Here is a 22216-nt window from a genome sequence, read left to right as displayed (position 1 = left end):
AATTTTCAAGGAATAAATTCTGTATAATCTCTTTCAGAAGATAGAAGCAGAGGAACAATATTTTAACTCATTCTATTGGGTGTGTATTATTCAAATAACAAAATGAGACAGAAATATTATACAAATATTACAGACCAATATCTTTCAAAAAGAGATGCAAAACGATTAAGATATAAACAAATATTCTTCAACAATAAATATAAAGAATTACATAGTAAAACCAACTGGGATTTATCTCTGTGTCAACCCTCATAAATTAATTAATTAATGTAATCTCATATTTAAAAACAAAAGATTTTAGTTTATACAGATTTGAAAGGGAGAAATAAAACTATCTTTGCAGGTGCCCGCATTGTCTACATAGAAAATCAAACACAATCAACAAGAAAACACGTTGGATGAATAAGTAATTATTCCAAAGTTGCAAGAGAGAAGATTAATGTAGAAAAATCTAGCAATGAACTAGTAGAATATAAAATTTTTTAAATTATTATTTTTATTAGCCCCCATATTAATTATTCAGAAAGAAAACTAAAAAAAAAAAAATTTATATGACCGATATGAGGAAAACTTTGAAGCCGTGATGGAATAAGGAAGATCCAAATGAACGGGGAGGTATTTGATAACGTGGATAGAAAAACTGAACATTATTAAGATATCACTTCTTGCCAATTTGCTCTCTATATTCAATGTGATCCAAACAAACTTCCAACAAGTTCATTTGTGGAGACTAAAAAAACCAATTTCAAAGTTTTTAAGGAGAGACAATAAAACAATACTGGGGATAAACAAATCTGGAGGACTGACAGTACTTGACTTCAAGACCTACTGTGGAGCAGTGGTTATCAGGACAGTGGGATACTGGAGAAAGAGTAGACAAATAGGTGAGTGGACAGACTGGAGAGACCAGAAACAGACCCGCATCAGTCCAGCCAACTGATGTGTATTCAAGGAGCAGAGGCAACACAGCAGCATGGAGCAGAGAGCCTTCCCGCAAGTGGGGCTGCCTGACCTGGACGTCCCCATCACCACGGCTACTGACACATGTGGGAGGAGAGACCAGAGAGAAAGGAAGGAGAAGGGGGAAGAAAAACTTGTAAAATAAGGGCTGGAAACTTAGCAAATTTTAATTATACATATATATAAAACCTCTAGAGTCAATGCTTTGCCTTTGTAAAGTGAAAACAAATAGATTCATTCCTAAGCACAGCACAGTCAAACTGTGAAAAGGCAAAGATCTCTCTTTAAATCTCTCTTAGAAGCATCAGAGAAAAACTCACGCACAAGGAGACCACAGTGAGGTTAGCAGTTGATTCCCCATCAGAAATAATGGAAGGAGGGAGTGGTAGGGAGTCATCAAAGGAAGCCGAGGAGGACCAGCTAAGATTCCATGACCAGAAAATCTGTCCTTTCATAACGAAAAAAAGAGATACTCCCAGATAAACAGTGCATGAGAAAATTTGCTGCCAGCAAAATAAATCCTGTAGATGAAGATAGTAAAATAAATTTGAAAAATTTTATTTAAAATTGATATAACTAAATAAGCATAAAAGCAATTTTAGTTCTACGCCGAGTTGATACAAGGCAAGAACATATCATATGGAAAAGTTGGAATTTCAAAGAGAGGAGATCCTGAAAGTAATAATCCCTGAGAAATAAAAATTCCAGAGAAAAAAAAGAATTTCCAAAAGCTATGAAATTAATGAAGCTCAAGCAGAGATCTACAAGGAAGTGGGTCACGTCTAGGTTCTGAGGAGAAAGTATATGGAATGGACAAAAGGCTCCTCTGACAGGGTGAGTAGGTGGAGTTGAAAGGAAAGATCTAGAAGGCACAGGAGGGTGGAGGACAGGCTTGGCCAGGGGGTGGAGCAGGGGTGTGGTGCTGCCTCTTCTTCTTGCTACTCCCCTGCTGTCAGGATCCCTTTGTGATGAGAGGGCACAGCCCTGTGTGACACAGGCCAGGGTGCGACTCCCCATTGCTGAAGTGAACTCTCAGGACTCATTTGTCCAACAGGACAGTGTGATTCAGAAGATGGAGAATCTTCTTTTTCCTTTGAATAGCGTTAGTGCCGCATGGCTGAACACCAGCTTCACCACCTGGGCGATAGACATGATCCTTGCCTGAGTGTGTGGACTGGGGCTCTTTTTTTTCTTAATGCCTTTCCTCCAGGGTAATCCATCCTTCCCACCACCAAGGAAAAAGGAAAAACTCAGGAAGGTAAGAAACCCTCACACCAGACTCAACAAAAACTAGGTTCTGTTTTGTCTATTCTTTTTTCCATTTTTCCAAAACAAGTAGAAGCACTTCAAAAAAAGATAAATCTCAGGACAGAAGAGAGCATCATTCTGGGACAGGCGGGGAAAGCAGGGGAAGAGTGTCCACTAGATGTAAGCAAAAATAACCAACATGGTTTTAGCACCGTAATGAAAATACAAATAACCAGGATGGAAGCAGACCTCCAATGAATCAGCAAGCTGCCTTGTATGCTGAAGCACAGTCAATCCATCAGGCACTGGAAGGGCTCATTTTCTAGGTATAAAAATGACCCACAGTTAGAGAAGGAGTCTGAGTTCTATAGTTTCCAAGGAGAGTGAATTGATCATTGGAAACTGCAAATGGCCCTTCAGACAGTCAGGGAACTAGTTGTGCAGGTAAAAATTTTAACTCAGGAAGGCAGGTATAAAAAGTTTGAAACCCTTTGTCACTGTTAGAGATAGGAGTTCATATCCTTCCCATTGCTGTTCGTTTTCCTGTGGGATCCCTTGATTCCCACAGCAGCTATTTACTGTGCCTCCTTTCAGAACTCATTTGCAATGGTGGAAGGTTAAAGTCCAGAGCCCAGGCTTTCCTCTGTGTTGGGCTGAGGTGAGGGCTGTGCTGAGCCCTGAGGCCTCCATCACCCACTGGAGAAACCTCTCCTCAGGTAGCAGAACCCTGTGTCACAGCTGAGACGAGCTTCTGTAAATGAGTCTGTTCCTGAGCCAAGGATCAGTGACTGCACCAGGACATGCATGGTGTAGTTCATGTAGAAAAATCTCCTTTTGTGTTTTCCAAAGAAGAAAAATAAAGTATTTTGCCACTTTAAAAATGTTCTCTGAACCAAGAGAACTAGTTAACTGTAGAACGTGATGCTGTTCAGAAAAACGGAATGTCTGCAGCTGACCTACCAGAGCGGAGGGAGAACTGGGCCACAGCCTCTTTTTCTTTCTTGTTGGTTAGCACCCAAAGGTGAAGAAGAAAAGGAAGAAGAGCGACATTCTGAAAGGTAAGGCCCTGCCCTCCCACTCCAGAGTGACTTGCTGCCACCTGTCCTGAAGAGACCAGAGCCAGGTCCCAGAGGGAGTCAGGTGCAAAGATCTGAGAGGGGGGATCCTGGGAAGGAAAGCATCTCACCAGAGACACTCCTTAGGCCTGCATTGTGGCGGGCCGGGGTGGTGATGTCCAGTAGTGAGGTGTGGGCACGACTGGAGCCTTGCTGTCTGAGATCCTGCCAGTGAGGAGGATCCATCAGGGCCCAGTTCTGTTTCCCCAGGGGTGAAGACTGAACAGTCAAGAAATGCAGAGGCAGACATAGGGAGCAAGTTTTCTTAAAGGATAGAATAGAGTCAGACTTCTCCATAGAAAAGGGGTCCCAGAGCTGGGTATCCAAAGTGGAGGTGTCCTGTCCCTTTGTACCTTTTAGAATTCCTCTGCCCTCATGTCCTCCTTCTCCCCTTATCTTGCCTCTCCTCTCCCATTCTGCATACATGACCCAGAGGTGGGCCCCATGGTGGAGTGATCCAGGCAGGAAGGCAGCAGCCCAGGAGGCATCAATCAACAACTCCTAGAGCTCCCTGCAGGGAGGAGCAATTCCAGGGCAGTTACCTTAGCGATAGGTGGGAGGAACACTGGAAGGAACATGGGAGGAGGAGGGGGAAAGAGCATTAGGTCTCCTTTACTTTCCACCAGACCCATCTCCTAATTGGACCAGTCATTATCATCTACCCTGACTTCCTTTGGTTCCCCTGCTTCATCTGGACAAGGAGGGGGACTTTCTGGTCAAAGTGTGGACAAGCTCTTCTTCCCTAAGAGACATTCCTCTTTGAAATTGTCCGATCCTTCTCTCAGTACTGTGGTTGTTAGTACCACGGAGCCTAGTGGAGGTAGAAGTAGATGACAAAATGCTGCTCCTCCGTGTGCCTTGCAATTCATGTCACTTGTCATGTGGCCTTGAACACTGGTGGTGGCGACCAGAGTCTACTCTCTTTGTCTGCCCCCTGTGGATAGTCCACACACCCTTCCTTTTCCACAATAACCAGGTCTTCATTTTCAGATTATAGTGATTTCTGGAAAAAAGTGGAAGAGACTAAAGATCTGCTTTTACTTCTACAAAGGTGAGTCCTTTCCACCTCTTCCTGAGCCCTTCCTCCTGCTGCCTGTGACAATCCAGCAACACAAATCTCTCATGGGGGAGCAAGGAGCCTCAGGTGGGGCAAGATGTGACTAAAGCTCTGGGGTATGGGACAGCAAGGGCTTGGTAATATCAGCGAGTGGAACAGTGAGGAGCCATGGACCACAGTGTTTACCCCTGCTCCACCTTCCCTACCTCCTGGGCCCATCTGCTCCTGACTGCAGCCTGGGCCTCTATCTCTTGCAGCCACCTACAGAAGCTCCAGGATGACAGCACCTTTCACCAGCCCTTAAGAAGAGATGACCCAGATGAGATGTGCAAACCAGGGTCAGCTGGAGCCCACCAGTCATGTACACTGCCTGTGCAGGAGGCTTTGGCCACTGCCTTCCTCCTTTTGGCCTCCATGACTCCTTTGAGCAAGCGTCCTCTGCTCCTGGCCTCTGCTCCCTCCGCAGACCTAATGACTTCCTCAGATACTGTTGAGACTCACTCATCCCTGGGTGCCTCTCAGTCTCCAGAGTCTGCGATTCCTCTAGAAGGACGTGCACCTCAGCCACGTGGACTTTCCTCTCCCCCATCTCGTCCTCCTGATCCCATGGCCCATCATATATCTCTGCCAGGCCCCAGCCTGATTCCTCCTCAGTGTGACTCAATGACACTCTCACTGGGAACCAGCCCACAGAGCGCCTCTCCACCCAACAACTATTGGCTGCCTTCTCCTGTGCCAATGTCATCTGCTGTTCTACTGCCATCCCCCGGCCTATCGCCTTCTCCTGACCCATCGCCCTCTCCTGGCCCATCATCACCTCCTGTCCCATTGCCATTTCCTATCCGATCGCCATCTTCTGTCTCATCAACTTCTCTTGGCACTTTGCATTCTCCAGTCAAATTGCCACCTCCTGTCCCAGCAGTCTCAGGCCATGTTCTCTCCACCTGTCCCATCTCATCCCTCTCCTGGTGGCAGATGGCTGCCAGAGTCTGTGGCTTCTCCCGCTCCCCACACAGTGAATCCAAGAGAGATCATGCTCCCCACCCACCAGAGGACTCACTCTGGGCAAACGGCCCACTCTCGCAGGTAGAGGCTGAGGGGAAATCTTTCATTAACCCTGGTGTCCAGAAACTGCTGGAGATACTGATCAGCAAGGGAGCAGAAATGAAGACAAAAGATGAACCAGTCCACTCCCTGAATTCTCTGGGAAGCACAGTACAGTCCCTGGGCAGGGAGCAGGACACCACCATCCCACAACCCTTCTGGAACACAAAAGGCAAGCCAAAGAAGCTTTCTGTTCCTCAGCAGCTCTTTTACACCAAGGTCCTGGGGGACCATTTACAGCAGAAATGCATCCAGCTCTTTTGGGGCCTCCCCATTCTGCACAGCGAGTCCCTGGTGGCTACTGTCAGAATGGATGGGCTCTCAGCAGACTTTTCCTCCATTGCATTCAATGAAGTGCCTAATTACTTTCCAGGGAAGGTGCAGGCTGCACCTGGGCCACTCTTTGCCTCCCAGTTGCTCCACCCACTTGTCCAACTCCAGCCTGGGACTCCAACCTTGTCCTGGTCCCAGTCCCCACCGCTGGCTCAGATCCACCATCAGGACCATCTCCCATCATCTCTCCCAAGCCTGCCATGCCATCTTCCTCTGAAAACTGCCTGTGGATTTCCATGCCCCAAAAGCCACAAGGGGACCCAGCTGCTTTCCGCTTCTGCTCTACAATACCTGGAATACCACATTATAAGAAAACACATAGAAAGTAGACAGGCTTTACCTTATTTGGTCCAGAAGTCTCAGAAGGTCTTTAGCCATCTCACTTCAGAGAACAGGGCCTCCTGTGACCACAACAAGCCCCCAGGGGACTTACTCAGCCTTGATCCTCAGGAGAAACTGGAGCAACACCTTCAGAAGAGGTTCATGCTACATCAGTATGGACTACCACCCAATATGGACCCATTTCTGAATCTGACGGAGTCCTGGGATAACATCCCAAAGACAGGTCAGGCAAAGGACAGTTGTGAGTCTTCATGGAACTCAGTGATTCCAGACAACAGGAGCCCTGCTGTACAGAGGGCTGGTTCTGAGAGGCCAGAGATAATACAGGAGGGCACAATTCCCGTGGGTGTTTGTAATTCCAGGCTTGGCACATACCATGTCTCTGTCCTACCTGGAAGTTCAAACACCCAGAAGGAAACTTGGGGTGGACCAACATTAAAAGGTGGGGAAGCCTTCAGGAACACCTCCCAGGAGCTCTCCCTCCTTGATGCTAGCATTCGGCAGGAACTGGAGGCACATGTTACAAGTCTAAGAGTGAGGCACAGGTGGGGCCTACCCCTCAGGGTCCTCAAGCATATTAATATCTTGAAGATGAGGAACTCTGAGGCTTCACCACCTCCACAGCCTGCCCTTCCCTCTTCAGCCTCCTATGACTCCAGGGCTAACCCCATTGCCCATGATGCCAAGGTCCTGAGAAAACCCACTCAGAAAGGTCCAGGACTGAAGGAGGTAGCACAAACTCCAGTTCCCACCCAGAGGAGTCCTCTCTCTGGCCCCTCTTTTGAGTCCCTGAGCAGAATTCCATCTGGTGACAACGGTGGGCTCCCAGATGCTCCTTCAACTGCACATGAAAGCAGCCTGCCCTCTCAGCCCCACACTTACATTCTCATGGGCAGAACCTGGAACAATGGTACTGTCCTGGGATCTGCAAGAGACAGTCTGGAACCAAGTCCAAGCCTAGAAATGGGCAGACAGGAATCCCTGGGGAGTGGAAGTATGAGCTCATAAGGCTCATGCCACAGCATGTCATCATTTCAGGTAGGACCCCAACTTTTAAAGACTGAAGAAGTCAGAGAGCTGGAGGATGATGAGGAGGAGTCTTCTAAATGGGGAATCACCAAGGAAACCAGGAAGACTTCAAACTTCCCTAATGTTCATATTAATTCCCTAGGGAGTTTAGAATCTCAGGGGACCAGTGAAGGACCCCCCTCTTCTATAAGTTCTATTTCCCAGGGCCAAGAATACTCATGCCTGAAAGCACAGACTGAGCCAAAGAACCAGCCTCAAGAACTGGCTACAGGTGTCAACCTGCAAGACTGTGCCACTGACAAGTTTCATCAGGACTGTGCCCCTGAGGTGCTCCTGGCTGAAGACATCCTAGCTTCCCAGGAGAGACAGTCCAACACTCTAAGCATGCCCAGTAGGAGTGCATCAACTTCTCAGTGTGGACTCAGTGAAGACAGCATCCAGGACCTGCAGGGACCCAAGATCCCTGAGCACCAGGATCCAGGGAAGAGCAGGAGAAATACGTTTAGGCCAACTGCCAAGAGGGCGGACAGCGTGAGGCCCAGGTCAGGAACACAGGGAGAAAGGCTTTCAGAAGGGAGGCCCTCCTGTGCTGGGGAAATGGGCCCCTCTGTCCCAGTTAAGGAGGTAGGGGACACTGTGGGGGACAAGTCCTCCCAGGCTCCTTCAAAGAGAAACTTTGGAGACAGAATAAAGAACTTTCTGCAAAATATCTTCCCCAGTAAAGCCAAAGAGCAGGCAAACTCTCTACCCCAAATCATGATCCCATCAACTACTACCCAAAGCCAAGGGTCAGTCACAAGCCAAGTGCTTATAGACAATGCAGTGTCAGAAGCCCAGGCACTCATGACTACTTTTGGATGGATCATAGATCAGAAAATGATGTTTCATGATGAACATTTGGCCTCAAAGAAAAACACACTTAAAGAGGAACAGCAGGCCTCTATGGGTAGACAATCCCATTATTCTAGCTGTTCCTCCTCCCTGGAACAAAGAAGAGGGATGGGAGCTATGGCTCATGGTCACCAGGCCAGCCTCAGGGTCAGCCATCCTCTGAACAGGTGGATCAGAAACCCGGACAACAATCCGGCCTTGCTGCTTAAGAAGTCTGCACCTCTGCCCAGCCCCTGCCAGCAGAGGTCCAGGGTGGCAGGTATCTCGGGCCACAGTGTCCACTGTCCAAGGCACTGTGCTCTTCAGAGACATTTGCTGTCTCATCAGCATCAACATGCTTCCCACTCCTGTCCTGCTGGGAAGAAGTTTTTCCCACAATTCAGACCACACTGAGAGAAACTGTCCTCATGTGAGCCCTGCCTTTGTTTGATAATGGCTTATTTCTAATGAGGTGATGATGGCTTAATAACACTGTTTTCTTAAACCAGAGAGCCTTTTGTCTGTGTTTTGCTTGGTCACATGGAAGGGGAGGTCATGTGTGCTCTTTATTAGACTGGATTCTAGAAGAGACTGGACATGCAGGAAGGTGACAGTGGCATTGAGTACCCACCCTTATGTCAGATCCCCTCATATACCCTAGGAATTCATGACTTGATCATTACAGAAAAAACAGAATGCCTTTGGGAGTCGTCAAGATGGGGCAACCCCACAATGACCCCACCCTAAAGTCTAACAGAGCCTTTTCTCTATTCTGAAATTTGTGTGGCTGTAGAGATTGGGGTACAGGTTTACCATGGAACCTAGTAGGTTCCCATGTTCAATAAAGTTGGGGAGGGGGTAGTATCCAGGCCCTGAGTTCAGAGGTGGCTGGAGAGTCCTGCCTAGTGGATACCTTGGCGGGATCAGAGGACACCTGTCCTGAGAATCCCTGCCTTATGGAGCCTAACATGGAGATGGGCCTTGCCAGCTCCTTTTAGCTTAAGGTTTATGCTGTAGCCATGTCACCTGCTTTTGCCCTGTCTTCCTCACTTTCTAGAGCAGTGTCCAGAATAAAAATCGTAGATTGGTGTGTGTCTGGGTGGGAACTGTAAGTTGGCTGCTCAGGGCTGTTTCACTTGCAGCTCGCCACCTCTCAATCTGCCTTATAGCCGACACAAATATGCATGCACTAACCATCTGACAGTGGGGCACAGAGGACAGAAAATGGGATGTGAATTAAAATGGAGCCAAATAAAGAGGCAGAGTAACATGGGGATACCACAGATGATGTGTTTAGCCCGCAACCAGCACTGGCTTCATGAATGAAGTTTCGAAACGTCAGAAACCTCTAGGGAGTTTTGAATTAAAGAGACAAGACTTCTAATCACCCTTAAACAGGCTCCAGGATGGCTCCTCCTAGCTCCAGCCTCCAGCCACCTATTATGGTAGCAAGGTTTACTGAAGAGGCTAGCGAGAGAGAGAGAGAGAGAGAGAGAGAGAGAGAGAGAGAGAGAGAGAACATGCCTGGGAGTGGACTTTTATTGGGGAACAAAAAATTCTGGGGAAAATCCCATCCAATGAAGATTAAGGGGGGCAGTGTCCCAAGGTCAGGGGAGATGACTGGGTCTTTGGGGTAGTGGCCAGACACGCCTCCACACGGACAAGCCCTGAGAAGGGTGGGGAAAGCTCTGGACAAAAGAGTGCCCAAGCGTCTCTCATCCAACCAGGGAGGTAACTCAAATCACGTGCAAGGATGGCCTCCCACAGATGTGGTGGATGGCACAGCCATGGTGGATGGTGCCGACCTCAGGGAGGAGACATTATGGACTCATCCTGGCCCCACACAGACCACAAACCTGGAGAAGCCTCTTGAACAATGACACAGGCAAGAGAGGAAGCAAACCTTTTGGTAGAGAAAATTCATTTCCTGGCATCATACTGAATAGGGCCTCATGTCTTTGCCTCTCTAATTACAGAAGGGATGAGTTATCAACTGGAGTAGTCAAGAGTAGGGAACTCTAGCTGTGACTCCCAGTTTAGGGACTTTTAGACATACACATGGCCCTAGCACTTCTTCTGCAGTGGAAAGGTGGGGACCTAAAAGGCCAAAGGGGTAGCTTGGGGTCACGACGCAAGATTCTCTAGGCTTCCAGGACTTGTTGTCCAGACTAAAGAAGAAGAGGTGGTTTGGTCAAAACTTGTCATATTAGGGCAGTGACTGTCTAAAAGGTAGGGGTAAGCTGGGTCTGGGGGTAGCACCCAGCAGACTTCTCTGACCGCACTCTGCTTCCAATACAAGCTTCTTCCCAGGGCCTGTCTACACGGGAAAGCAGGTAGACCCCACAGGGGAGAGGAAAAGGCATGTCTGCAGAGTGTTGGATGCTGTGGCCCACCTGGGGAAGGCAGCAGCACCACTCCAACGCCCTCTGGCATTTTTGTTCCCTGATGGAGAGGCCTATACCACAAAGTGCCACCAAGGCAGATGACACAGGCATGAACCTCCTCTAATGTCTAAAGATATTCCATATGTAAAGCCAGGCAGTCCCTCCCAAGTGCAAAAACAGGCCCTATAGTGCCGCAGTCCGGCTGGGCAAAATAACCGGGAGGTGACAAGCAACTTGAAGGTTGAAGCGGGAACTGCTTTATTGCTGAGAAACTTAGCGGGAACTGAGTGGGAACTCAAGGTAGCGGGCACCCAAGGTAGCAGGAACCGCCTTACTGCGGAACAGCAGGGGTATATATACCTTACTGATTACACACAGCTTGTCTCAATTAACATCATCTAGATACAGCAGTCAGCCAATAAGAAATCCCCATCATCTTAATGACTCGGTGGCGTGGCCTCACAAACCACTCCTCCTGGCAAACTGCCAGGCACCATCTTGACTTGATTTGTGGTCCCCAACACTATAGGCCAACTCTGAGCCAGGTCCTGTGCCTTTTTTGATCATAGCAGACCCCAGGGTGGGCCTACCATCAAGAACAGACCCAGGCACAGAATGAGCTAGAACAGAGTCAGGACCTTGAATCTGGCCCTGCTGGGCCCTCTCAGAGTCCAGAGAGGTAGATTCTCTGGGCAGCGGAGCTGGACGTGGACCTCAGGGATCCTGAGGGGATAATGCCACAGACAGCGACACTGATGGACAGCCAGAGGCATGAGGGAAGAAGTCCTATTGCCCTCTGCTTCTGTCAGCTTTGTCATCCATGAGGGGCAGTAATTCCAACAACCAGGAGACATCCCAGAGACCCCCACACAGACATGTCACAGAATCCTCAGTCAGACACAAGTAAGACCCCCTGGCACATAGCCCTTCACAGACCCAACTTAAAGATGGCACAGAGACCATCATAGAACCTCCAACACAGCAGACACAGAAACAAAGGACCTCCCTCAGATATAGCACCATGTTCAGGGCCCTCACACAGAGATCTCACAGAACCCCTGACACAGACCTCCCCAGAGGGACCTCTGACAGATATCTGTACCAAGAGACCTAACACAGAGAATTCACACAACAACCTTTCACTGCCACATGGTCCTCATGCAGTGATCTCTCACGGAGACCTTCCACAGAGTTCCAGACCTTGGGGAAACATCCACAAAGATGTCCTCCACCGGAACTTATCACAGAGACCACCCAGAGATAGTACGTAGACATCTCACACAAACACATTGACCTCATGGAGTGTCCTCACAGAGACCTCATACAGACTTTACACAGATTTTGAGAGACCTACAAAGAGATGTCACACCTCAGAATCCCCACAGGGACTGAACAGAGGACTTTCACAGAAATTTTCTACAGAAAATCCCACATCATTTTTCCTTCATGTGAAACTCCTTAGCCAACTGGAAGCACAAGGACACTGGCCAGACCCCTGAGACACTGAGACACTGTCAGTGTGCCTCCCAGATGGCGTCTCTGCCTGGGAAAATCCTCAGGAACTTCTGTTCCTTTGTAATGCCGTTGCCTCTGAACAGAAGAACTGCAGATTCCAAGTGCGGACCTGAAAAATTCCTTCCTCTGCAGGTTTACACTAGCCTCAACTTTGACCCACAGTTAGAGAATCACAAATTTTAAACACGAATAAAATGCAGCCAACGTCCAGTGAGGGAAATCATCTAATTTGTCCAGTATTAGTTATTATCTTCACAAATGTATAAAAGTCACTTTTTTTTTGTTTTTAATCTCATTAGAGACAAGAACTGAATTCTGGATTGTTGACTAGTCTGAAAACACGATAAACACCTATAGCAGATGGACTCTAGGGATGATATGAATCAGCAAAGAGCATCTGGACTCACATCGACCTCCCAGGGCCTGAGCACCCACACATTATCCTAGCCACCCACACAAACACAAGGTGAGCAGAAAAGACGGAGAGGAATTTATGGAGTTAAAAATAAGTGAGAAAGTAGAATACAGAGAAAGAGAAGTTTCCACTAATAAAGTGTACAGCCTCTCTCCCCCACCTTCCCTCCCCCGCTCTCTCTCTCTCTCACTCACACACACACACACACACACACACACACACACACACAAATAGACCACAAGTTGAGGAACTGCTACACACTAGGCACCATAGTTAAAGTGGAATAAGTTGTGAATTAAAAGAGAAATAATATTCCTCTACTATGAATTATATAGTGTAGCACAGAAAATACAAAATTACCCCAAACCCCTCAGCCATCCAGCTGCAACTACCATGAGGGACCATAACCACTGGCTTCATCAGGGGAACTGTCAGACCCCCTCTGTACTGAGACTTCGCCGTCTGCCCTCATCCCTCAGAACACTGCTCCACAGGTGCAGGCCTGGAGCACATCGCGGTCTTCTGGGGAGACTGAGGGAATGCTCAGTCTCCCACAAATAGAAACAGATTGGAATGTCAGGAACCTGAGTGGGAGACAGAGACCCCATGGACCCCTTGTAATACCCTCCTCATCTAAGCCCAGCATTCTTCCCTCTGTTCCTTCCTTCCCTGTTCACAGAGGCCCCAGAATGCCTACAGAGAAAGCCACACCTTCCTCAAAATCCTCCTGTGCAATGCACCTGGTTAGAACAACCTCAGGTTCTCACCCAGTGTCTCAAAGTCCTGCAGGGTGTGGCCCCTGGGGGCTCTGTGTCCTCACTCTCACCATGACCCTCCCCCATGGCACGCCACCTATGCTGGGGTTTTTCTTGATCCATTCTGGATGCTGTTCCTTCCCAGAAACCCTGCTTGATAACTCTGTGCTTGGAATGCCCACCCCCCAATGCTACAGGGCTCCTTCCCTTCTCAATGGGCTTCTCCCTGAGAGCCCATCCCAAAGATCTCTCCCAGGAGAGCCAGGTCTGTTCTTCCTAGTCCATGCCCCTTCCTGGCCCACTGCTATCCACAGTATTTATGTATTTATTGCAGTCACATCCCTTTCCCTAAGTACAAGGTCATGGGAAGCTGTGTGCCAGAATCAGGCACTTGGAATATGTCCACAAATAAATGATGAGAACATGAATGGAGTCCATAGGAAGTGGGAACTTAGGGCCAGAGATGAGCTGGATCTGTCCTTAGAAAGCAGTTAGAGACACTCTAAGAGGTCACTTCCCTCTCAGAATGGGCTCGTGCTGGTCTCTGGTGGCAGGAGGATGATACGATATCTCCAATAGTAGATTTGAAGGGGCTGCTGTGCAGGGGCTGCTGAACTTGTGACATCCTATATTACTCCAGTGAGGAGCTACAGAGTGTGGGTGGAGAGGCCTGGGGAGCTGAAGGAACTGTGCATTTGATTTGTCACAGAGATTACCAGGGCCTGATCCTAGTGTCCTGGCAGAACCTAGCTTTAATGACTGAGACCCATCACCTATCAGCCATTCTCTGTCTCCATACTTTGGACCCTTGGAGGTTGTGGTGACCACTTTTGCTTTCTGTGTCCACTGAGCCCAAGATCCCAGATACTCCATTGAGGTCCTGGTCATCCATGTGCAGGCTATTCAGGGTGGCTGAGACCAGGTGCAGAGGACCTGTAAGCAGTGGGAGCCACAGCACTGAGACCTCACAGGTCAGAGTAAATTGGTGAAATCAGCCCCTGGTACAAGGCTTTGATGTGTCTCAAGAGCCACATCCAGACAGGCCATGTCCTAGGCCACTGCCCAGCTCCTCCTACTCAGACCTGCTCCAGTTAGAGGACAAAGGAATAGTGATGACCTGGATTCATCTGTGCCCTGAGTCCTCTGGCTCTGAGCCCAACTGTCATAGCACATAACCTATTGGGGGCTCAGTATGTACTAACAATGCTGTCCTATCCCCAGTGGCCCTAGAGTCAAAAGTCATCCCCAGGAGGATTATGAACTGAGGACCCAGACCCAAGATGTGGAAGGGTGGCTCTGCAGGGCTCCTGCTCATCAAGGCAAGGACAACATGAGGGTATGGCAGACCCCTTCTGTGGGAACATGGTGCATGGTTTCCTTGGGTTTCTTTCTAGTTCACCTTAGAGAGTTCTTGGTTTTTATAGGAGTTTTTGATACACCTCTACATTTTCTGCAAGTTAAAGCAATCATATTCCTTATTGTCATTTTACTTTATTTCCATTCCATCTTTACATTTCTAGAAACCAGTGTCTTCAGAGATGGACCCTCAGTGACTCTACCATTACCACTTTCCCCTCTAGAGAATGCTCATGTGTTTTCCTATTGTTTACTCAGCATCCTCCCCAGACTCTGTCCTTGTGTCCTGGGCCAGGATCAGTAAGGACCTGAGCATGTGACCTAGAGCCACCATTGAGAGCCTCAGGCCCCAAGAACAGAGGCCTGTGCCAGAAGATTTTCCCTGGAGTGTGCATCAGGGTGCCTCAAATAGGTCAGCAGAATAAGCTGAAATTAAGTAACTACCACCAGTAACTTGTGTTCCATTGAGCTTGTTTCTTATCTCCTTCCATGTAAAGGAGTATTTTAAGGAAAGCACTTCAGAGTCAGCTGCAGCAGTGCTGGCCTTCCCAGCAAAGACATGATTTCAAAGGAAGGTCATGGGCAATGGAGATTAGCTGTGATTCATGACCAGGGAGATGTTTTAAAACATCAGCAAACCTGCTCTACTGGAACTGAGCACAACTATCACATGATGGGAAGTTCATTTTGCAGGTGATTCATTTGGATTTTAGCAACCCAAACAAACTATGAGCACAGTTTAATATGTATAAGAATCATGAACTTCCAATGGTGTGCACACTGTTTCATTTAATATCAGAAACAAATACTATAACTATTCCTGTTTATTTCCTCACTCTCATTTCCACCATAAAGGAAAGTCATTTCCATGCAATTAGGCCAAGGATGATTAGATTAAGATAATCAATCAAGAACTAACTTGAATGAAAAAAAAAAGCTGAACCAATTGAAGACTTAAGTAGAAGCTTTTAAAATATTTTATAAAACATGAGGTTTTCTGTTTTAGTCAGCTGTTTTTTTCCGCTGCTGTGCCTAAAGGAACTGATCAGAACTGTAAAGGAGAAAAAGTTTATTTGAGGGCTCACAGTTTCTGAGGTCTCAGTCTACAGAAGTCTGGCTCCATTCCTTGGGGCTCAAGGCGATGCAGAACATTATGGCAGAAGAGTGTGTCCGAGGAAAGCATCTCACATGGTGATCAGAAAGTGGAGAGAGAGTCCACTTTCCAGATACAAAATATATACCCTATAGCCACTTCAACAGTGAATCTCCCTCCCGCTACCCCCTACCTCTTCATTACCACTCAGTTAATCCCTATCAGTGGATTGATTTACTGACTGGGTTAATAATCTCACAACCCAGTTATCTCTTCTGATCCTTCTAGCACTGTCTCACACATGGGCTTTTGGGGGATATCTCACAACCGAACTATAACATTTTCCTATTGCCATCTCTTTTCCCATTGCCTTCTCCTGTCCCATTGCCATCAGGATCCTAACCCATAGCCTTCTCCCGTCCCTTCACCATCTCCTGTCTCATCATCTTCTTCTGTTCTATTGCCATCTCCTGTCCCAGCAGTCTCAGGCCATGTTCTGTCCACCTGTCCCATCGCATCCCTCTCCTGGTAGCAGATGGCTGCCAGAGTCTCATGTTCTCCAACTCTTCACACAGTGAATCCCAGAGAGATCATGTTTCCCACCCACCAGAGGATGCATTCTGTGCAAACCACACATGCTTTCAGGTAGAGACCAAAGGTACCTCTTTCATTAACTCTGTTGTCCAGAAACTGCAGGAAATACTGGTGAGCAAAAGAACAGAACTGAAAATTTGTACATTGAGAACAAAAAGGTATCAGATGACCCCCTTTATTCTGTGGGGAGCACAGTACAGTCACTGGGTTATGAGCAGGACACTACCCCCCCCCCCCAACCCTTCTGGAACACAAAAGTCAAACCACAGCAGCTTTCTGTTCCTCAGCAGCTTTTTTACCCAAGGTTTTGGGAGAACACTTACAGCAGAAATGTTGTCAGCTTTTGTGAGGGCCTTCTAAACAGCAAGGCTCTGGTGCCTACTATAGGGACTCCCACTAGGCATTCTTCCATTTTATTCTTTAATTCCATCTCAGTCAAATTAAAACTAAGGAGCCTGTATGACTCTTTTCTCTCAGCTCTTGCTCCACCATGTAGTCAAACCTCAAACTGACTCCAACCTTATCCTGGCCTCAGGCCCCAACACTGGCACAGATTCAGAACAAGAGCCATCTCACATTGTCTCCCCAAATCCCATCAGCCATTCACCTCTGAATAGTTCCTGTTGCATTTCGTGCCCTACAACCCTACAACCCAAGAAGGGGATGCAATGTCCTGTTCTAATTGCTGTTTAACACTCAGAACATCACCCTTTGAAGAATCAACTAAAAAGTATGAGAGCTTTACCCTATGTGAGCAAAACATCTCAGGAAATCTTTAGACAACTCACAGCCAGCACATGGCCTCCCAGAAACACAGTCCACTGCCAGACTCCCAAGTTATTTTATCAGTAATTAGCACCAGAAGAAACTTTGAGAAGAGGTTCACCCAGCACTGGTGTGGAGTATTCCATAAGATCCAGCTATCTCCAGACCCAATGGAGCCCAGGGTAAAATTGCCAATATGGCAAAAGACAATTATGGATCTTTCTGGAGTTCCATGATTCTAGATGATAGCAGTCAGAAGGGTAGGGAACCTAGAAATAGTACAGGTAAGGAAGTACCTGGGCAATGTTCTGGGGGCATAATCTGAGAATGATCCTAAAATAGCTTCCCAATGAAGGTTCTAGAAGTCATCTCTGAGACAAAGTCAGGAAGGGACTTGATCAGATTCTCAAAAAGTGACTCAGGAAATGATTCATCAAGAGATCCAGAAAAGAAGCATACAGATACCTTGCAAGTTCATTCAAGGAGGAAGTTGGAGCAGATCAAAGGGGCATGATTCCTGTGGGCAGGTGTCATTCAAGGTTTGCAACCTATCCTGTGTCTGCACCACCTGAAAACTCAAATACTCACAAGGAACCTGGGGACAGACCATCCTTGAAAGGTGGGGAGACCTGCAGGAACACTTCACGGAGCCCTCCCTCCTGGACGCCGGCACTCCTCAGGTGTTGGTAGCACACATTAAAGTCTCTGTGTGAGGCACAGGGGGGCCTACCCTTCAAGGTCCTCAAGCACATAAATCTCTTCAAGTTGAGAAAGTCTCAAGCCTCAGCCCTTCCTTTGTTTGCCCCTCCCTCATCAGCCTTCTGTGACTCCAGGGCTGATTCCTTTGTCCACGATGCCAAGGTCCTGGGAGAACCCACTCAGAAAGGTCTCACCCTGAAGAATCCTCTCCCTGGAACCTCACTTGAGGGTCAGAGCAGGACTCCATCTGGTGACAACTGTGGGCCCTCAGAGGACCTCCAACTGGACATGGGGGCAGCCTGCCCTTTCAGTGCCCCCAGTTAAGTTCTTGTGGCCACAACTTGGCAGAGCAATACCATCCTGGGGTCTGGGAGGGGCAGCCTGGAGCCAAGTCCAAGCCCAGAATAGGGCAGACAGACAGGAGCCAATGGAGAGAGGGGTGTGGGCTCACAAGACCGTGCCTCAGCATGTCAACCCTAGATCAATGGAGAGTCCCAAACTTCAAAGGCCAAAGAAATCGGGGAGATAGAGAAGGCTCAGGAGGAGCCCTCTGAAGAGGTAGTCATCATGTGAACCAGTAAGATGTCCAACTCCCAAACTGTTCATGTGAATCTGAGGAGTTCTGGGAACCAGTAAATCCCCTCCTCATCTTGAAGTTCCACTTCCCAAGACCCAGAAGACTCCTGCCTGAGAACAGATGCTGAGCGAGAGAACCAGCCTCAAGATCTTCAAGACGGTGCCACTGGTGTGTTCCTTTAGGACTGTTCTCTTAACATCTGGCTTCCCAGAAAATTCTGTCCACCTTCCTGAACATATCCAGCAGCAGTGTGTCAACATCCCAGGGGACGTGTCATCTCCTAATCAGCAAAAAGAGCAGCCAGGACCTGCAAGAGCCCAAGATACTGAACTTGCAGGGCCCAAGAAAAACAAGAGGAACATGGCTGGTCCAACTGGCAAGAGAGAGGGCTGTGTGTGCCCAGGTCAGGAATACAGGAAGGACAGTGTTCAGGAGGGAAGCCCTCCCATGCTGGTGGGTGTGCCTCCTGCCCAGGTCAAGAAAACAGGAGACACTGTGGGGACAAGTCTTCTGAGCCTCCCTGCAGAGAAAGGACAGGCTCCTTCAGAGATGCACTTCAGGAACAGGATAAGGAACTTTCTGCAATACATTCTCCTCAATAAAGGAAAAGGGGTGGCACATTTCTTGAAAAAAAATCCCCATCAGCCATTTCCCAATGCTCATGTTAGTAGCAGGCACAAAGTTTATAGACAGGGGGAAGCTGATGCCAGATACTCATAACCATTGTTGCATGGATCCTAGAGGAGAAAATGGGCCTTCTGCATAACCTTTCTACCTCAAAGGATAATTAGCACAAAGAGGAACTCCAGATCCTGGTTGGTAGATATTCCTGTGACCATAGGGGACCCTCACCCCAGAGCAAAGGGGAGTGATGTGTAATTTGGCCTGTGGTCATCAAGCTGGCCCGAGGGCCACAGCCTTCGGGCCAAGAAGAGATGAATCAGAGACAAGGAGAGCAACCAGGCCCTGCTGCCCAGGCTGTCTGCACCACTCACCAGTCCCTGCCAGCATAGGCCTAGGGCAGCAGGTGTCTTGGGCCACCATGTCCACAGTCACAGGCACCGCTGTCTTCAGAGAAGTGTGTTGTCTGGTGAATAATGTTCCTCACTTCATTGCTGTTGGGAAATCTTTTCCCAAAGAAACTGTTCATTCCATGTGGAGGAAAAGGCATGTTGTCATGACCACATCTGCTGTGTGCTAAGGGCTCTTCCTACAGAGATGTCTATTGCTTCCTAATACATGCTCTTCTCATCTGAGGTACTGTCTTCTCTCTGTGCTATGGTGGGGCGCAGGGAAGGGGGTCGGCATCTGTTCTTCCTCCCAGTGGGTTCTAGAAGGGAGGGGAAAAGCAGAGAGGTAAAAGTGACATTGAGGACCACCCTCACCCCAGATCCCCTCATTGTATCATGTATCCATCATTTGGTCATCACATAGACAAATAACAGAAAACTGCAGACTTGCCAGTATAAGGCAACCCTACAAAAACCACACCCAATATCTGGCTCAACTTCCCTCCCTTCTTTCCCCCTCCCTTGAACTTTGGGCATCTGTGGGGACAAGTGGCTTCACATACTACAAAATGGGCACAGGAAAGTTATGGAGGGGCTTAGTGTGCTGGCCCTGAGTTCAGAGGTGGGGGAGTCTAATCTCTCATATCTTTGTGTGGGGTGGGGTAGTGGGTATGGTCCTGGGGACTGAACTCATGGCTCTCTGCCACAGAGCTATACCCTCAGCCCTTTTAGTTTTTTTTTTTTTTTTTTTTGTATTTTGAGGCAGGGTCTCGTTAAGCTGCTGAGATTGGCCTCAAACTTGGAATCATCCTGCCTCAGCCTCCTGAGGATCTGAGATTACAAGTCTGCCTTAGGAACCCTGCTTTGCCTGATAGAGGCTGGCATGGAAATGGGCCCCAAAAGCCGCTGTCAGTTCAGTCCTTATGATATGGCCATGTCACCCATCTCTGCCCCTGCTTTCTTTACACTCAAGAGCACTGGCCAGGACCGCACATGGAGCACCACATGTGTGGGTGTGGGAACTGTGACTTGACTGCTAAGGGCCATTTAGGTGTAACACCCCTGTCCATGGTCCACTGTATCCCCCTTGGGGCCCAACTAGGCATACAATAACAATCTCTAGACTCCCGCAGTGGTGCATGCCTGCAATCCCAGCTGACACAGGCTGCAAGTTCAAAGCCATCCTCAGAAACTTAGCAAGGCCCTAAGCAACTTAGAGAGACCCTGTCTCTAAATAAAAAATATTAAAAAGGGCTGGGGCTGGGGCTCAGTGGGTAGGTGCCCCTAGGTTCAACCCCCATAAATAAATAAACAAACAAACAAATAAATAAATAAATAAATAGGCCATGTATAGTGGGGCACAGTGAGCAGAGAGTGGGATGTGGAGAATTAGAAAGAATGGAGCCAAGAAAGGAAGCAGAGTAGCGTGGGCTTGGCATACAGGTGGATGAGAAGCACAGAAGCCTGGGAAAAGGACAAAGGAACATAGGGGATGTGCCACTCACCCTGGCACCACTCCGGGGCTCTCAGCCCTATTTGTTCCCTGATGGAGAGTCCTATGCAGGAGGTGCCACCAAGGAAGATGATGTGGGCATGACCCTGCTCTGATGCTTCACAGTACTACATATGCGGGTGGGGTCACAGAGTCCTTCCTGGTGCAGGCAGAGGTTCTACAGGCCACTCCTGAGCCAAGTCCCGTCCCTTCATTGATCATAGCAGACCACAGAGAGGGTCCACCATCAAGAATAGACCCAGAAAGCAGATGGAATAGAAGATAATTAGTTCCTTGAATCTGGCCCCTTTGGGTCCTCTCAGAGCCTAGAGAGGCAGGTTCCTATTGCAGAGGAGCTGGATGTGGACCCCAAGGATCTTGAGGGGATAATGCCACAGACAGTGACACTGAGGGACAGCCAGAAGCTTGAGGGAGAAGTCATTGTGCCCTCTGCTCTGTCACCTCTGTATCTATGAAGGGCAGTAATGCCGACAATCAGTAGACCCCACAGAGACACATGGGTATGAGACCCCCAGAGAATCCTCTGTCAGACACAAGTTAGATCTTTCCACTTAGCTCTTCAGAGACCCAAGTAAATGACTGCCCCCAGAGACCACCAAAGAACCTCCAACACAGTAGTTACAGACACCCAAGGACATCCCTCAGAAATAATACCAACTTCAGAGCCTCATGCAGATATCTCACAGAACCCCTGACACAGACTTCCCAGAGAGACCTCTGATGGAGACTTGTACCAGGAGAGACCTAACAGACCTGCCACAGCCTTTCACTGCTACATGGTCCTCACAGAGACCTCCCTTAAAGTCCCAGACCCTGGAGAAACATCTCCACAGAGATTCTTCACCACAAAGAACTCACCACAGAGACCACCAAGACACAGTACAGAGATATCTCAGAACAGAGACCACATGGAGGGTCTTCACACAGAGACCTCATACAGACGTTACACAGATTCTGAGAGACTCACACTAAGACATCTCACAGACACCTCACAAAGTTCCCACAGAGAATTGACACACACTGACTTCCCACAGACACCCCACATCCTTTCTTCCTTCTCAGTGGATCTGAAAACACTCAGCCAACTGGAAACACAAGAGTGTCCACCCAAGCCTTGTTCTCTAGCCAGAATCCTGAAACACTGACACACTCTCAACACGGCCCCCCAAATGGTCTTCTCTGCTTGGGAAAATCTTCAAGAACTTCTGTTCCTTTGTAATGTCACAGCCTTCTAACAGGAAAAAAAACTGCAGATTCCAAGTGTGGACCTGAAAAATTCCTTCCTTTACAGGTTTTTACTAGCCTCAGCTCTAACCCACAGTTGTTATGGTCATTAACCAAAGAAATATTAAATTTCCATAAATTACTGAGTTGTGCTAGTGACCATGATTGTGAGCAAGGTGAACATTCTGATTTCTTTATCTTGCTAACCTACTAAAATTAATAAATAAAGTGATAATGGGAAAACCCAAATAATCTAAA

The 22216-nt window shown here is 48.1% G+C and overlaps 1 protein-coding gene across 1 annotated transcript; it reads left to right on the top strand.

Annotated features, from left to right (window-relative positions):
• The first annotated feature begins 2032 nt into the window (after positions 1 to 2032).
• On the top strand, positions 2033 to 21189 carry LOC139702157 (spermatogenesis-associated protein 31A6-like). The gene is made up of 7 exons (XM_071602597.1): positions 2033 to 2101; positions 3221 to 3266; positions 4314 to 4374; positions 4638 to 7153; positions 7331 to 8338; positions 18423 to 18664; positions 21037 to 21189. Exons 1-7 carry the CDS (start codon positions 2033 to 2035, stop codon positions 21187 to 21189), a joined length of 4095 nt encoding a protein of 1364 aa, XP_071458698.1.
• Positions 21190 to 22216: the final 1027 nt, after the last annotated feature.

This window comes from Marmota flaviventris, chromosome 16 (genome assembly GCF_047511675.1).
Source record: "Marmota flaviventris isolate mMarFla1 chromosome 16, mMarFla1.hap1, whole genome shotgun sequence".
Classification (NCBI taxonomy): Eukaryota; Metazoa; Chordata; class Mammalia; order Rodentia; family Sciuridae; genus Marmota; species Marmota flaviventris.
The sequence above is the reverse complement of the archived record's forward strand: the minus strand, read 5'-3'. Positions and strand labels throughout refer to the sequence as shown.